The sequence below is a fragment of the Anopheles maculipalpis genome, chromosome 2RL (genome assembly GCF_943734695.1).
Source record: "Anopheles maculipalpis chromosome 2RL, idAnoMacuDA_375_x, whole genome shotgun sequence".
Lineage (NCBI taxonomy): Eukaryota > Metazoa > Arthropoda > Insecta > Diptera > Culicidae > Anopheles > Anopheles maculipalpis.
This window is the reverse complement of record NC_064871.1, coordinates 20,429,984-20,447,924: the sequence shown is the minus strand read 5'-3', so window position 1 is coordinate 20,447,924 and position 17,941 is coordinate 20,429,984. Positions and strand designations below refer to the sequence as shown.

Sequence of the window (17,941 nt, the reverse complement as noted above, 5' to 3'; positions counted from 1 at the left end):
CGGAACTTAACTATTCGAACCGATACTAACAAGCTGGGTGAACATTTATCATATTTTAACTTGGACGATATTTCCATCCAGCCTCACAGTAGTTCCCAAACGCTAGATGGCTATGTGATTATCGACAATTCGTTAGTGCTGCAATTCTTGGATTCACACGTAACGAATATTGATGCTGTAAGCGGCAAGCATCGTTACCGGCTGTTGAAGCAAAATGTTTGGGATGGTATGAGCTTTTTTTGCTTTCCGAGAAATGCCATATTTCTTCGCAAGTTTGCTTTATTTCGGCGGCTGGTGTTTGAGGCAGGACTTCAGCAACATTGGCGAAAAAGAGTACTGTTAAATTTTCATCAAACATGGCGTATGATCTATCATCAAAATCTGACTATCGAAGAGAGTGGTGGTGTGCATATACGATTTCTTAACCTTTGGCCGATATTTAAGATTTTTTTCCTTCTTTGGGGATTCTCGCTGGTAGTGTTTGTAGGTGAGGTGATGGTGTGGAGCATCGAGAGGGAAAAATTTACAGTACAGCTGGTAATTTGACCTGAAGCAATATGTTTTATAATAAATTAAAATAGCTTAAAGCAAAGCAACAGGGTCAGACAGACCTTTACGAAATTAAAAACATAATCATGTCTTTGCATAATTAAAAAAAAACTTGCTTATTTAAGTCCTATGTTTGAAACATGTATGTAAAGAATTGAAATTAAATTACAATCATAGAAAGTAAATTTGGTACAAGATACCAAGAGATACATAGAAGAGATTTTTTTTATTTTTATTTTATTATTAATAATGACGGTCCAGTGCCGTATTGTCAAGAGATTTTTTTTTATTGAATTAGTTTTTTTCTGATAGTTTTTGAATGAGCAAAAATAAAAACTTTAACGATGATATTTATGTGAGAAAAAGAAGTATTTTCTTTGTAGTGTAGTAACGCTACACTACAAAGAAAATTTGATTTATTTATTGTAATTAATAATGGCTGCCTCAATGTAGCTTGGAGCTGCACAATGTATATGTTTAAACTATGGTAAAGGGGGGGGGGGGGGAATTATGATGAGGAGTCATTAAAAGTAAAGGATTTTTAAGGAGTAAAAGTAGTGGACTCTAGAAGGCGGGTTCGGAACTGGGAAATAGGAAAGTTGAAGTCGAACAGCTCGTGATCTTTGTTGAAAGAGACGCAACATCTTAACCAAGGATCATTCTGGCTAAAAACCGAACGGCGGGAAGGGATGAATATGGGAGGTCTACCACGAAGTCGACGACGATTTTAACGATGTATTTTCTTCTTCTTGGCTTAATGACCTTCTAGGCCAAGCCGGCCATTGAATGGCTTTCTAGACTTTCCGATACCACGTATTTGGATAGTCAGTCCTCACTACGGTGGCGCGGTTCGGATGGGATTTGAACCCCGGTCCTGCCGTTTGAAGACCGGCGCCGCTGCCGCTACTGGACCACCCATCGATGCATTTTAGTTTATTTAATTACAGGTATTCAATTAATTTGTCGGTTTAAGTCCCTCGAATGGAAGTTAACTATCAAATTTAATCTACCTTCTAGTGAGATGTACTTTGTGGGTTCTGGGTTCTTAGCGGTCCCCGAGCGACCGCTCACTTCGCTTACGTCACGAAAACTCCAGGATGTATGCGATAGAATTGCAGTGAACAAAGTAAAACTATGCATGATTTATTTAATTTAATTTTTACATTTAGAACCATGTTACAGTTGTCTATTTTTTTTCTTTGTTTTACAACAGTTACATCGTTTGCACGTACTTTTGATCGATTTGTGTAATTTACTTTCTAATAAGTAAAATAGAAATACTTCACCTAAAAATATAAAAAATGCGACCCCCCAAAGTAGACTAACGAAAATGAACACTCGTTCAAGAGCGTTGCGTTGAATAATCATTTGCTCAACGTTTGCAAACTGTCCCACAGCGATACTCCATTTTTTTTCGAAATATATTACAACCAGCCTTCGCCAGTGCTGTTGCAAACCTGCTTCGAATACTAGGCGCTGGAATCGTACGAAAGCTTGCTGGAGAATGTTGTACTTGCGGAAAAAGAAAAACGGGATAGTTTCACCCAAGGTTTCTTGCAGCATAATGTATCGGTTTTTGCCATTGGTGAGATCCATATTTACCGTATCCTTTAAGAAAAACTGTTTGCCTATGCTGTGGAATAAGAAAGCTTTACCATTCATTTGCAGTATATTATCGTGCGTTACAAACATCAATTCTCCCAGAGACTCACGGAAATGGCTTGGTTCATGGTATTTGCTGCTAACGGTCACCTGACAGTTACGTTGGCGAAGATCGGAAATCATGCTAGGATCAGGCTCGGTAGGTTTATCGATCATGTACGACATGATTTTCGTTTCGTATGCACACTTAAGCTGAAAGAACAGCACGATCAGCGATATAGCAAACAGTTTTTCAAAGCGACCGGTAAGCCGCAGATTACGCTTCTCTACACCGATGAGGGCAAGAAGAAGCAAATCGTTCTGGACGACGTGTGGCATAAGGTGGCACGTGAGACGAGTGACACAGCTGACAAAGAGCAGCAGCAGCCACACGGTTGACTTGAAGGGTTTTAGTAGAATTTTCGCGAATGTCAGAGGCGTTCCCTTCGGGGCGAAAATGATTAACTTTTCCATTTCGATTGTGTTGACCAGCTGAGACGAAAACACAGAAAAAGAAAGCCGATTCATGATGAGAACAGCATTCGTTTTTTTAAGACATGCCAGGAACGTCAGCTTTTGATCGCAGATGAGCTCATGGAATGCAGCTGTAAAGTTTAGCCTGTGGAAAAATAGTTTGAACAGCTTCGTGTCTTCTCCTTCGATCCCATCTCCATAAGGAATGCTATAAATGTCTGGAATGAAGCTGATGGTAGTTGATCTTATTTCTATCCCTTGCAATCGATCGTAGAGCAATGCTTGTGGGTGAGGAAAGCTGGCGTGCGTTATGATCCTTGTAGGAGCGTAGTTGAAGGTGAAGATGCCGGGCTGATTTGTTGCTATCATTATCAAATTCGCTATTCCGTGCTGCAGAAAGCTGTCAGCCACGACAGGTACAAGTCCTCGTTGGGTGATCTTGAAGAGTACGAAGACAACGGCTCGGTAGGGTATTGCATCCAGCCATTTGTTTAGATGAGTGATGTTTACATCTTCGTCCAAAGTATCTACGAAGACGATAGCCATGTTGGGTGCAAGATACGATGCGTCGTAAGGTGTGTAGAAATCGGCCTGCAGAAGAACTAAACTTTCCTGTTCAAACATCTTTCGGGCTAAAGTTTGTTGTAAAAGTCGAGGCCATAGTGCGTTGCTGTATTGAAGCAGCCAGCAGATGAACGTTCCAGAGTGTTGATCCTTAATGAAATGGGTCACATTCGTGATATACTCGGCAACATCGATTGGTCGTTCCAGGGCGAAAGCTTGTGTTGAGGAGATAGCAACGAGAAACAACAACGTTCCGGTTGTGCGGTTCATTTTGTACTGATGTTAAGTGTGATAATTATTTGTGCTTTTAATCTTGAAAGTAACGTAGTGTTGCTGGTATTGATTAATCTAGGAATTGAACAGTCATCAGCCCTGATAATGGTAATTAAATTGTGCACGTAATGCTGGTGGAATAAATTAGTCTAAATTGAACGAACATTTACAAATGAATCGGTAGCAGATTTGCTTTACGTACGACATTGAACATGTGATGACTATAAAGTTGATTGTAAAATATGATTTGCCTGGTGTTTAGGATTACATTCTTACTTGCTTTAATATTGTTTATTTGATCTAAAACACTCACAACTCTCTTTGTAAGGGACTGTTACTTGAATTTATCAACTTTTTTTGTTAGCAAAAGCAATAAGCTTTGAAACTAATTGTTTTATTTGTTTAAAAACCTTTGTCATGCAATACAATAGGAATAGGAATACGCCAAAATGACTTGAAGCGTATTATAACTGTCTCTTACATAATACAGAACTTTGTTTTAAAAACAAAATGGCAAACTTCTGCAGCAAAAACTAGAACGCAAAAACCCCAGACCATGCACAATTATTTAAATACAGGAGCTATCTTCTCTAGTTTTAAAAAATCTTTCTCTTGATTGTTCATAGCATGGTAGATCATCTGTTGTTTACGCATGTTATACAATTTCAACTCCTTTCTCCAGCAATGTTGCAAACCTGCTTCAAACACCAACCGTCGAAATCGGGCAAATCTTTTAGCAAATATTGATTTCTCTCGAAAGTAGTAGAATGCCATACTTTCCAACAAAGTTTCCTGCACTACTACGTGTTGTGGCCGACCGGTAGCTTGATCAATGTTCATGGCATCCATCGCAGCTAACTCCAACGAAAGCATGTTACCTAGCTTTGCCGCGTTGTCCGAATCTTCCAATCTATAATCTTTACTCCTTATATCCATTTCACGTATATTCATATTGAACGGTTGAATATCCAGCACCTTCGAGTCGAACAGAACCTTCGCATTTGTGTTTAAGAATTCCTGAATGGTTTTCGGTGTCCGTTTTATCGGTCTATTGATCATGCTAGAGATGATGATTGTTTCATACACGCATGTGAGCTGGAAAAATAGTATGATCAACGCAATGGCGGACAGTTTTTCGCATCGATCGCTTCGATGCAAGGATCGCTTTTCCCAGCCAAAAATTGCAAGCAGGATTAGATTGTTTTGATAAAGGTTGGGTGCGAGACGATGCAGGATACAAAATGTGGCACACAACAGACCCACCAAACCCCACACACTGATGTCGAAGGGTAGCAGGAAAATCTCCATGATGGTAAGCAGCCGACCATTAGGAACGTATAGCCCGTACTTGTACATTTCGATCGCGTCGACCAATAAATTTTCGTACCGATGTGGCATGAAACGATTGATAAATATAGCGGTATCGGTCTGGTCATTCAAACACTGCACATACGATTCCAACGGTTTGCAGTTTAATGGTTTAATGCTTAACTTCATTCCCAGCCGGTGGAAAAACAGTTTAAACAGTTGTATATCTTCTCCATCTGCAACGGTCTCTCCGAATGGGTAGGTGTATACGTCACGTGCGCATGATGCGGATAGTTCGCCTAAATTTATATCCTTTAGCCGATCGTACACAATGGCTTCCGGTGTTGGAAATCCTGTCAGGGCTACTGCTCGCGGAGGCATGTTATGAAATGTGTACAAGCAATCCACATTTACTGCGATCATGATGAAGTTGACAATAGCTTTTGTTTCGAAGGTGTTTGCGATTGGAACTATCAGATCTATGTTGGTTTGTTTGAATAGAAGAATGACAAAGCATTCGACGGGGATGGCTTGGAGCCAGGTGTAAATATTTTCAACATTAACGACCTCGTCCAGCACATCGAGCGTAATGGCGACCATGTTCGGAACATGGTGTGATGCGTCGTAAGTAATCGTGTGATCAGCTTGCAGGATGGTTTTATGTTCCCCTACGGACAGTGCTTGAACCAATGCATTGAACAGCAGTTCTGCCGAATGCTGCTTGCTAAATTGAAGCGTCCAACAGACAAGTGATCCTGTACGCTGTGCTGCAAGAACACGCGTTACGTTCGTAACGTACTGAATGACTTCCCTTTCCCTGTAGACTGCCAAAGCTTGCTGATACAAACAAACACTGAAGCACCACAGCAACTTCATCGTGAAGTCTGTCACTGATCTATTGGGCTTTAGGGAAGGAACGGTAATAATATGTTCAATGTTTCTACTGCACATGTCAATTGGGTGCTTTTTGTTTATCTATTTAATGTTTGATGAGCGTAATAACACCTTAAATTAGTTTCGAATATCTCCAGGGAATGCAAGCAGTATACGGCAGCAAATCAAAATAATTGTAATAATTTATACACAGTTGCGATCCCCAATAATGGTTATAAAATTGTAAAATAAATCATATCAACTTTACTATCAGGAGTATAAATAAGTTCGTGTGGAGTTTTTTTTAAATGAATGCTTTTTTTGTGAAGAATTGATGGCTCTTTCTATTTTCAAAGTATTTTCTATCGTTAATTATTACTTTTTCTCATATTTTTGGCAACTTTCTGATTCCTTAGAGAAGCAAGAGGCTTCTTTAGACGCCAAAATTGGAGAAGTGCTACTCTGCTTGACCATGTTACATCGATCGGAAAATATGATATGCCGCTTTATCTGAGCCGTACAGGCGGGTATTGTGGGACATTACATTTCAGCGTTTTTAAATATTTGTTCAACCGATGCTGCCACATGTGATCGAGTGTGATCGAGTCGATGATTCTATGGCTTCAGTTCGTACGGCTCCCAATGTTCTATCTTGCGGATCATTGACGTTTGCGAAGGATCAGTGTTGCCTGGAAGTTCTCTATTTTCATATTGCAATGAATATTCGTAGCTACTTTTAGTACTCCAAAAAATCAGCTGGGGAAAAGGAAATCCTGAAGATGACACTTCAAAATGTCAGTGTTGCTAGATTGCACCAAAGTAAAATCGAATAATTTACAACGCTTGTACTAAAACAACACGAACTTATTTATAGTCCTGATATTTACACCGATAACTCAGTCGATAACTTAAACAATTTTTATATTCCACACACGGCTAAAGTTGACGAAAAAGGGACCCCCAAACCTTACTTTGCATAGTGCCCATAGTGCGCAACATACTTGGCGCTCACCACCACACCAACACGATACGCGGGTCAGTTCTCTATCTCGCCTTTAATGCGGCGTGCGCAGGTGATGTTCATAACATTTGTAACGCAACGTTCGCGCGCTCTAAACCGGTTCTTCAAGCGGTGTTTACGGTCTCTGACGGTTGAGTGACTTTTTTGTTTGCACGGTGACTATCTCTCTCAGTTGGCTTGGTCGCGAAACCTTTGCTTGCCCTCTTGCTGGTCCAAAGGGCAGCTAGGCAGATAGGTTTTTCGGTGTTGTTTACGTGTCCATCGTATTTTGACTGTTGCGCGGCCGAGTGCAGTGAAGTGGCTTTGTGTTCCGGAAGCGAAAATGCATACGAAGGAGGATGACCAGTACGTACTGTACGGTGGACCCGACCCAACTGACCTGGACCAGTACGGTTCACTGGGGGAGGTGATAGTGGAGGAGCTGAAACTGCGTCCTTCCAACATTGGTTTGGTATTGTTATGATCGTGACCTAATGGTGGGAAGGTTTAATACACTTGTTTGTGATGTCATCTTCCGTAGATTGATCCGGTTACGCTGGAGGAACTTAGCTACAGTCAAATATTAGACCGATCAGCACGGCTAGCGCAGGGTCTGTCAAAGTTAGGCATCAAGCGCACGGACAATGTAGCCATATTCAGCCAGAACAGTCTGGAGTACTGCATCACGATGTTTGGCAGTATTTTCGTTGGTGCTCCATTGGCACTGCTTAATCCAGCATATGTAGAAGGTAAGCAAGACGTTGTAATCGTCCAGTTGCACATGCTTATCGAATGTGGGTAATCGATAAGAAAAATTGACGCTTTCTTGTAGGGGAGCTGAAGCACGCGATACGGTTGGCGAACCCAAAGCTTATCTTTATTTCACCCGATGTACTGGAGAAGCTGATGCTGACACTTCGCGGTATGGAAGGGCCAAAGCCACGTGTGGTGCTGTTTGGGCAACATCCGACAGCCAGTCAATACCCGGATTTGATTCCATTCGAAAGTCTTCTCGACAAAGCACCGATCGACCTGATACGGTATCGGCCGGAGCCTGTGGATAAAGCTTCACAGGTGGCACTGATTGTGTTGTCTTCGGGAACGACCGGCTTACCAAAGGGCGTCGAGTTGACGCATCAGAGCATCATCGCTACGATTGCACACTCGAAGGAATCGGCCAAGTTAATAGAACTGCCCGAACAGTTGGTGGCACTCGCTGTAACGCCCCTGTTCCACGTTGTAGCCGGTGTCGGTTTGCTCAACATGGTCACCAACAATTGCCGGTGTGTGGTAATGCCCCGGTTCGATCCGCACCTGTTCCTTAGCTGCATCGAAAAGTATCGCGTAAATCTTATGACACTCGTGCCACCGCTTATGGTGTTTCTCGCCAAACACCCGATGGTGGACAATTACGATCTTTCCTCGCTCATGACACTGTTCTGCGGTGCGGCCCCACTCAGCAAGGAGATAGAGGATCAGGTGCGCGAACGGCTCGGTATCGCATTTATACGGCAAGGTTATGGCATGAGCGAAACCACGCTTGGCGTGTTAATGCAGGACGGGTACGAGAATAAGGCGGGAAGTGTGGGCAAGGTGCGCATGGGTCAATGGGTGAAGGTGATTGATCCAGAGACGGGCCGCGCACTCGGACCGAACCAGCGCGGAGAGCTCTGCTTTAAGGGTTCGCTCATAATGAAGGGCTACGTGGGTAAGGAGCAAGCGATCGATGCCGACGGTTGGCTGCACACGGGTGACATTGCGTACTACGATGACGATCAGGTGTTCTTCATAGTGGACCGTATTAAGGAGCTGATCAAGTACAAGGGATTCCAGGTACCGCCGGCCGAGCTAGAGGCAATACTGCTGGAACATCCGAAAATCAGTGATGTGGCTGTAATAGGTGTGCCGGATGAACGGGTCGGCGAGCTACCACTTGCGTTCGTCGTGAAGGAGTACGGTGAGCAGCTGACGGAGCAGGAGGTGAAGGATTTTGTCGCCGGCAAAGTGTCGGAGCAGAAACGGTTGTATGGTGGGGTTCGGTTTGTCGAGCAAATACCAAAGACTGCGAGCGGTAAAATATTGCGCCGTGAGTTGCGGGACCTGGTTAAGAATACCAAATCGAAGCTATAGGGGATGAACGGGTTATAAAGCTATCTAGTCGGGACGGATATGGTGTTTTTTTAAATGTTTTGGATAAAATAAACAAGAAAAAAAGGGGGAACTATGGCTCGGTAACGTCGGATTAACTTCAAGGCGAGAAGCATCAAGTTAATTAGGTTTTACGCATTGTCAAGACACAAGACTAATTGCCTTGGGATACTAAACGTGAAGCTATTAAGCTGTAATTTTTTGCTATTAGTTATATAGTTCAAGAACGACAAAGACAAACATTGACTCGCCTCTAGTGGCTTTGGATGGATGCAATTAATTTAGTAAAATCGTGCAAAAATGTTTTCTTTACCGACAACTGCAACACAACAGCTTCTATCTCCACGAGTCAAAAGATAAACTTGACCAGCTTGGGTAAAGAGTAAAAAAAATATAGCCTTCAGTGTCACTTCACGGAAGTTTTGGCGCTGGAAGGTAATGTTGTTGCCGTTTTTATCCCCCCTTTTTCTTATTTCTTAGCCTTAGCCAAATGATGCTAGCTTATGTTAAATGGTTCAGAACCGTGTCTGAAAACATGGTGGAATGCCAGAGCTGGAAGCAATTAATATTTCTTCAACACTTTAATCTAACTCCGACCGGCCGGCACGAGACGATCGGTTGCGCTTATTTACCGGACCGTACTTGGTCGCGTTCCGCAAAATGCGTTTTCAGCCTTCGTTGCCTTTCGCCGCACCACAGTTTGCAATCGGCATGGAAAATGCTAAACTGTCAGCTGCCAACTGCCGGTCCGTGAGTTTGGTGAAAATGGTTTAGTGAGCGGACGAAATAAACTTGCATCGCGCACCGGAAAACGCACCGAAACCCGAGCAACTTTTGGCCGAGCGAGGAAAGTTTGTCCGGCTTGCGTTGGTACGCTGCTACGGTTGGGTCGCACGGAACCTGTGCGGGGCCGTGTTTGGGCGGGAAGCAGGAAGAGAAAGCATTGACAAGTGCGAAACAGCTGGGCAAACGCGTACGGTTGGATGGTAAATGGTTGGAAAATTTGTTTAGTTGCGAGTTATGAAATGAATTTATTAATTACCACTCTCGCCACGATTTTGCTCCACCTCTTCAGGCGGCACCGGAACTTCCCGCTGGCTGTGTGGCGTAGTTAGCTCGGTCCGGATTGCGGAGCACACTTAATCTGGCATCTGATTTACACTTTTGGTTTTCGAGCCCGAATCGTGCCCGAAATTTCCTGCTCACCGATCGCTAGATACTGTTGGGCTGGTAAGCAGCCTTGATGGCTGTGTTTTTGGTTAAAATTGTTGACGGTAAAGGGGTTGAAAATAACATTTCCGTAACCGCAAGACCGGATGTGTGGAAATGGTGAAGAGAAGGAGAAAGAGAGCGTGGAAGGGCACACAGAAAGGCGTGATGAAAATATGAAGTTTTGCGCTAACTCGGACGGTTTCGGCAACAACTGATCGTTATCTAATGTTGGAAGAAATTTGGTGGACTTAAGAACATCCGACCGTTGCCGTTGAGGAAACGGAATAATGGGCCATGCGGATTGCATTGGACCATGGGGAAGCTACGTGCGATGGGAAATGGTAAAAATAAAACTCATTTGCACCGTATCACATTCCCTTCACCGATGGCGCTGGCCAAGAAGGACGGAAACATCTGGTAAAATGAGTTTTTAATTAAATGCCATTGCTCTTAGCAGTTTGTTTTTGCTCAAGATTCTACAGCCCTATCCTTACCTGTGACGGTATCATCCATTTGCAGTGAGTGACGGAGTAATGGAATGGTTCAGGGATAAGATGAAAGTGTCACGCAATACAACTAATTAGGTTGGTTGAACGAAGTCGTTTATACAAAATGTTGCTTCTATTGAAAGTTATGTTTCTCGGTTTCGGGACACATTTCGGCTAGTATTTTCTCTATTTGTCATACTATTAAGTTCAATAAGAGCAGAAAATATTGGAACTAACTGATTAAATAGTTCTTGGGATTGACTAGGATGTTTCATAAATCTGAAAATACTAACTTTAAACTTGTAAAAAAGCACCCTCTTTATGCACGTGAAAAGCATTTGGTCCATTGGCAATCACACGTAGGAATTGAGTAGATTAAGATTCGCGGAACTAGGAGGTCACATGCTCTTCGATCGATAAAAATCGATCAAATTGTCCCGACAATACGTTTTGACGATATTTGCGGCTATATTATTAGGCCGACGATATTAGGCCGACGATATTAGGCCGACGCGTTGTCCAGTCGAAGGACGTAATGAGCCTTTTCTTAGAGGTCCCGAAGTTCTGGGGGAAAAACCTTCTCCAGAATTTCGGGCTTATATTGCACGGCATCAGTGGTTCTCAATGAAGACAGAACTCCGTTGAAAGAGTCTCTTCGTGTAAGCCCCGTTTGCATTTAGATCATTTAGGAAGAGGAATTTTCGTCCATCAAATCTCGTAAACGAAGAGATCTCTAAGACATATTATAGTTAAAGTGGATACGTTGCACAGGCTTTAGCTTCAAATAGATTTCGTCATTTGAAAATCCGCTTTCACCGTAAGAGAATCGCAGATTCGAAGAGACATCGGCGTCCATGGAACTAGTCTAGTGATAGACTGTGTCATACAGTCTCTCATATAGTCCAAATTGGTCACAAATGCTGATTTTTTAAGGATTTTTAAAGATTGATTTAAAAGATTCAACAATTCCTCGTGCTATAGTTAAGTGGTTCATTAGAATGTACCACACTGTTGGGTGCAATCATTATAATACATATTCCAATATATAAAACTCATCTTTTATGCATCACATCATTGTGTTTTTACTAAGATTGATACTATGTCGAAGGATGTGTATGAATTTAAAGACAACAAGGAAATAAAACGGATGCTGTATCTTGATTGGCAACACGAAACACAGCGCGTAAAACGCAAATCGTTCGAAAACGAAAAGCTTTTAAATTTTATGACTTTGATTCCTCCCAGCGCACAATCGTCGTGTCTTGTGTAGCATCGTGTTCGGTCACAAAACTTGCACAAAACTTGGTCCGGAGTTTGTGTGTTTAAAACTACCCCAAACCGATCGTCGTCCTACGCCAAAGATGGCACAATCATGCGGTTCGCGAAGACACGGCAGCTAGCTTGCTGCAGCTTGAAACATAGCAAAAATCATAAAAATGATAATAAAATAACAGCAATAACAGTACCCGTGTAGTGGGTTGCGTTTTGTAAGAATTCGTTCGCGCGACCCTTAGGGCCAAAAGGCACAACCTCCCCCAACCAGTCAGACCAATGATGGGTGTGCAAGGGATGCGTTCGCAGGAAGCGAGAGGAAGCGTATTGTCCATTTTTATGTTTCAGACGACACTGCGCACCGTGCTTTGGGAGTCGTCCAATATTACCGCCAATCCGCTGTCGCACGACAAAGTAGTAATCGTTTTTGGGTTTCTGTTTGGATGGAAATGAAAATTTCAAAATCATTCCAAACTTTGCAACACCGCCGGCAACAGTGACGAGAGACGGTTAGAGTGTGTTTGGAAGCGGGAATACCCGCGGTAAAACAAATATCTATCCATCTTCCGAGTGATACACCATCAAATATCCATTCGGTGGATGCCACTTACAGCCAGGAAGGTTTGGTAGAGCAGAAGAAAGAGTAGTGATGTTTTTTTTTAAGGCGACATTAAATGCATTTCAAAGATTGTATGCTTTTTTCCATTGGTTTGTACTGGCTGTTTGCTTAGCGGGGCTGTGAAAAGACACAAATAACATCAAGTGATGAGTGAAGAATGGCTTGATTAAAGTGAAAAATAAAAGAAATTCTTGTGATGTTTTAGTGTCACATTGTGGAATGATCCAGTTGCGATAAACTTCAGTAAAATATGATGCTGTGATAATATAATATTTAAGCTGGGAACTGCTTAAATGAGACGATAAGTTTATAGGATGGAACACAAATTTTCGGACCACAAAAACTACTAAGTTGAAAGTGAGTAAAGACTGTGTAATGGAAACTTTGTACTATTCATTGATTAATGCGAGTTAAAGTTGTAGATTAAAATGTTTTCAACGTTTATGTTAATTTGCCGCTTTAAAATTCATTTCCTGCATCAAGTAAAGCATCAAGTAAAAGTATATCTCGTCCCAGAAGCGTGGTCTGACTAACTTTATGATAAACCGTCACATGGTATTACAAGTGGATAAAATTTACATTATTTGTTAACCATCCACCGATCCATTTTGGACGGTGTAAATGCCACCCATCATCAGGTGTTACCTTGTTCGGGCACCGAGCTCGGGAAACGGATATCCGAAAATATGTTTGGAATTGAGAAAGAAGAAAAAAAATCTGTACATTGAATCGTGCAAAAGGGACGAAAAGCTGTTTGTTAGTGTTTGCGTGATGAGAAAAATAATATAATGTAGAACAAAAGAATATAGTTTAACGTTAAATAGTTTGAATTTCGCTTGAATTTCTGGAAGGTGTGTTTTCAAACTACCAAAATAAAACCTCCTTTCGTTTCGATGATCAGCAGTGCTTTATAGTGCGTATTTAAAGTCGAAAGAAAATCGTACGTGCAGCACATGGAAAATTATTAGCAACCATTTTGCAATGTAAATTTTTAAATCGATAACAATCGATTCCTATTCGTTCCTCTCGTTTAAAATAATCTAACGTCGGAGTCGATCGTTATGAATGCATATTTTATTTCGCCCATGGGAGAAATCAATACGGATGTGGCACGACAAAACCGAGTGGGCCAACGAATGCTGACCGATGATTATGTTTTGTTTGAAGTATTTTAATTAAATTGAGCAAGAATTATTGCGTTGGTTGGTAGGACAGTGTTTGCTATGGTGTATGGCAAATTGTCCTTCGGTTTGATTATTGTGAAGAAGGCAACGCAATTTTCAATTGGCCAGTGAGACCTGGGTGTATTGTTTGTGAGTGTGTCCTGCAGGGAGTTTCTTCTTCTTCTGCTTGGCTTTTGACTTACTAGGATACGCCGGCCATCGAGCTTACTACGGGAGAACGGTTCAGATGGGTTTAAAACCCTCGTCCTGCCGTGTGAAGACTGGCACCTTAGCCGCCTCTACCACCCGGCCTCCCTACAAGGAGTTTAAAAGTTCTGTTTTAAAAGTGGATTATTCCGTTTGAATCCGCACACCTGAGAGCCATCGAATTCTTCAAACCACACTGTGTGAGTACGACTTCTGGTGTAAGCGCAACGCTTTCATTATATGCATCGACAAATGTGTCATCATTACTTTTTGAAGATCGAGGGCCCCTACACTTTTCAGCTATGAACTAAATGCACGGATCCTTGTAAGAAAAGATTGTGTCAGAGATTTAGGATTGTGTTTATTGATACGAAGCTGTCTTTCGCGTGGCTTTGAGGCACTGCTAGGCTTGGTTACTAACATGGCGCAAGAGTTCTCTGCTTCGATCGTTAATGGAGCATGCAAGTACAGTGTAGTGGATTTCCTGGAACCAATCCTTGGCACGATTTGAGTGCATTCAACGTAGAGCTACGCGCTTTTGCCCTACCCAGCAACAATTTTGACCTGAACTATAGGACTACATGTCTGGTGCTTGGGTTTCCGTAGCTTGATAAACGCATTCCATACCCCAGGCTTGCCGTAATCGTTGGACCCCTCAACGCTCCTGCGCTCCTCACGTCGGTGGATTTATATGTGCCAGCCAGGCTGCTCCGTTCTCGGCCAATGCTCTCAGTCACGAAGCCCCAGACCACGTTTAGCTTACGTGTCTGTTTGGCCTGTATGTGTCGTCTCCACAACTTGGTTGGTGAGGCGTTTGATCCGGGCATGTCAGCGGGAGAAAATGTTCACAAAAGATTATAAATGTCGTGTAACCGACAGCACTTACAAAGTTAAACACGTCCATTTTAATTCAATAATTAATAAAAAATAAAATAATATTTAATGATGGTTGACGATTACTTTCTATACTCTTGGTTGATACCAAGTCCACCTGATGATAAGTTTATTATTTCCTGTATACAATAAATCAGACATTTGGTTAAAAATCAAGCTCAAAATCCTTAGAATTTGTTAAAATGATGGGAAAACAAGACCACACACTATTTAATAATTGCTTGACTCAATGAGCTGTCCATTATTAAATGGAATCGAAGATAGCAAAGTAAATTGTTTCCGAGAATACCTGGCGTTGGACAAGGGAGATCCATATGGAGGCACAGCAAAAATGGCGTACATCTCCTACACAACATAATTCAGCCGATCCTGGGCTCTTTTGCATTACAATTTGAAAGATACTCGATTGCTTGTATCAGTGATGGCGATTTGTATCGAATCGATTCGGTGGAAGCAGTATGAAATATGCATGAGCTGTTGAGCATTACTCAAATTCGAAACGTTTATATGGCTACGCTTTCTGCCGGGTAGCCTTCCATTCTCTCCATGCCTCCCCACAAACAGTCGATCGTACGAATCGGCATCCCACAGATGCACAGATCGTTCTTAAGTTCATGAATCTCGACCAGCGTGTAAGCCGCTGCAATTCAACAAGCATTCGCTCGGTGGTTCATCCAAACGGGGGACTCCCAAAAAAAAGTAAGAAGAAAAGGACAAATAAATATAAATTTTCAATAAAACATATTGATTGTATTTTGGGGAAAAATCGTTCCACCCAAAATGGCAAGATACAAAAGGAAAGTGTGATGGAAAAGAAAAGGAAATGGAGCAGAATGAGAGGAAAATGTTAACGCTGCGCTTGACACAGCTTGGCACAGCGTCGGTGGAATGTTTGTAAAATAAAGAGTGGAGGACGGTGGGTGTGAGAAAGCTTTTCCGCCTGCTTTCACCCTCATTGCCAGGTTTGCTCTTCCTTTTAGCTCTCCGTTTGGGAAAATCCGGTGGATTGAGTTTCGAAATCAAATAGCAACCGATTTGCTGCGTTTACTTCATTTTCTAGCGAGCTCGTTCTATTTTCGATTTGGTTGCCATTTTAAGAGTGTGCATGTGAATGTGTGTGTTTGTGGACATATATGTATACACACACACACCCACACATGGACACCCACAAACAGAGCCGTTTGCGTGTATCAAAAGGCAGTGTTTTTCGTGAAAGCTGCTGTCTATCGTACGGCCCAATACGTACGGTGCGCCAAATCAGGAAGCCGGAAGTCACTATCGTTTGATGGTGCCGCTTGCCAACCCTGTCAGATGTGTGGAATCGGCCCGCACAGATCTTCACACCCCGCCAGTACAGCTCCCGGTTGAGTATATTTATGTTTGAGCTACATTTTTACACAGATTTTATTTTATTTGTACGCCTGTTATTTTATGCTCCGTTTCAGGTCAATTGGCAAGGATGGTAAGGGTTGGCTGGCTGTATTCTGTGTGTTGACTGTACACACAGGTTCTGGTACATTCTCTAGGGTTGGGGTGGATTCTCGCACACCCATTCATACCCTCTCTCCTACTCACTAGAACCGAGAATATTGCACCGGTAAGCGATGCAACGGTTTTCGCGCTCCCGTGTAAAGCTGGAGCCGATGAAATTCGACTCCATGCTACCGAAAACGGCATTCCGGCAGTCAGCGCAGAGGTAGAGTGCAAGGCTTACAGTTTATGGTGCTGTAAAGATCCGGTATCGGCACCGATGTGCTTCTACACTCCCGATGGAGATATGACTCCATTTAAGTTTTTTTTTCTCTGCCCCAGCAAGGTATGAAGCGATGAAGGTTTGGCAAGACATATCATGGTCTTGGCTGGATAGAGAAATTAGTCCCGCGATACTGCGTCTCTGTACCGAGATGTTGTCTTGAGCGGAGGAATAAAAATGCCTTCACTGTTGGGAAAGTTCATTTTATAGTTATGTGAAAGATTGCCTGGATGTTTGACACAGAAAATCTAAGAGAAGGGATTAAAATCGGCCTCTCGGGATAATTTTTATCAGTTGTGAAATGATTTTCATGACGACGTGCACTCTATGCAGTTTGATGATTTCCATATTTCATAGCGAATCAAATTTGGTTAGATCAGCCACGTTAGTCATGTAAATAGAGCGGCTCGGTGATGAGGCGGCTTCAAATCCCATCTCGGCTCTTCCATACTGAGGGTTGAATTTCCAACTACGTTGTAGATCAGCAAGTCTAGTAAGCCATTGGAAGGCCGGCATAAACGGAATTCAACATAGACTTTGTTAGCAAACTCCATTCAATTGCACCGAGACTTCAATTCGGCGCAGAAGGTGGTGCTTATGAACACCTTCCTTCTGTCCAAGCTATGGTTCTAAGCTCTAAGATGGTGCGATCTTTCCTAACTGGCCCCCTTCCATACAGTCAAGGTGGCGTTGATGGTGTATCGGTACGATTCTGAACAGGGATTACCAAATGTTAGGGCTAAGCATATTGCTTGTGCTGGGAATCACCCGAATATGGGTTGCATTTCCACAACGTATCACTGTTTTTGGACAGTGATCCAGCAGCTGGCATACCTTCCGGCACGCAACAACACAACAAGAAGCCTGCGGCAAATGTTGATCGACGGACTTTCGGACACCAAAGTGGCTGTGGGACACCTTCAAACTGATTGGCGATGGATCCGCAAAAAAACATCTCCAGCTATCCACTATCATCACACCAACGATCGATCGCGCGGCAGCTCGGTGCACAACAAGCTGCCGCGCGGACTGCTGCTCGACTGGATGAATAGTGATCCTTCAGTCTGCTCAGTGCTTGCAGCATACTGCTGTTGGCTATAGAATAGAGGCATTCTTCGTCTTACCTATTTTAAATCACATTAGCATAATTAGCATAAGCAATACGGTCTGGCCGTCCTTTATGAAAAAAGGCTTAATTAGCATAATATATAAAAAAATATATTTATCGATTTATCGATTTCGTGTATTTCACTTACAATTATATCTTTTTCGTAAGTAAGTAAACTTTTTTGAGCGGAACTCCTACTCCTTTCATCGGAAGCCGCATTTTTTAACCAATTTTAATCACTTACCCATCAACCGACCTGATCGAAACTTGATGTGTCTGTCTGCATACCGATCGCTTGCAAATTACTAAGTGCCTCGATTGGCCCACTTATCCCATTGCCGGATTCAATCGAATTACAAAATCCTCCCACCGAACGCTGACCAAAGCGTCCAATG

The 17,941-nt window shown here is 42.6% G+C and overlaps 4 protein-coding genes across 5 annotated transcripts in view; 2 read left to right on the top strand and 2 right to left on the bottom strand.

Annotated features, from left to right (window-relative positions):
• Positions 1 to 17,941, top strand: part of LOC126559328 (complexin) — a 553,464-nt gene that overhangs the window by 322,745 nt on the left and 212,778 nt on the right. The gene's annotated exons all lie outside the window — the stretch shown is intronic.
• Positions 1 to 17,941, bottom strand: part of LOC126556746 (attractin) — a 317,924-nt gene that overhangs the window by 208,656 nt on the left and 91,327 nt on the right. The window lies entirely within an intron of this gene.
• On the bottom strand, positions 4,066 to 5,685 carry LOC126557676 (uncharacterized). Its single transcript, XM_050213531.1, has one exon. The coding sequence runs from the start codon at positions 5,683 to 5,685 to the stop codon at positions 4,066 to 4,068; it is 1,620 nt and encodes a 539-aa protein (XP_050069488.1).
• Positions 7,010 to 8,855, top strand: LOC126557659 (luciferin 4-monooxygenase-like). Its single transcript, XM_050213513.1, has 3 exons — positions 7,010 to 7,154; positions 7,224 to 7,431; positions 7,515 to 8,855. The coding sequence occupies exons 1-3, from the start codon at positions 7,026 to 7,028 to the stop codon at positions 8,810 to 8,812; spliced, it is 1,635 nt and encodes a 544-aa protein (XP_050069470.1). The 5' UTR covers positions 7,010 to 7,025; the 3' UTR covers positions 8,813 to 8,855.

Excerpts from the sequence above, each read along its gene's own strand:
- LOC126557676 (XM_050213531.1), bottom strand. The coding sequence starts at position 5,685 with ATGAAGTTGCTGTGGTGCTTCAGTGTTTGTTTGTATCAGCAAGCTTTG.
- LOC126557659 (XM_050213513.1), top strand. The coding sequence starts at position 7,026 with ATGCATACGAAGGAGGATGACCAGTACGTACTGTACGGTGGACCCGAC. Across the intron at positions 7,155-7,223 it reads GTCCTTCCAACATTGGTTTG|ATTGATCCGGTTACGCTGGA; the intron begins GTATTGTTATGA and ends CATCTTCCGTAG. Across the intron at positions 7,432-7,514 it reads TAATCCAGCATATGTAGAAG|GGGAGCTGAAGCACGCGATA; the intron begins GTAAGCAAGACG and ends GCTTTCTTGTAG.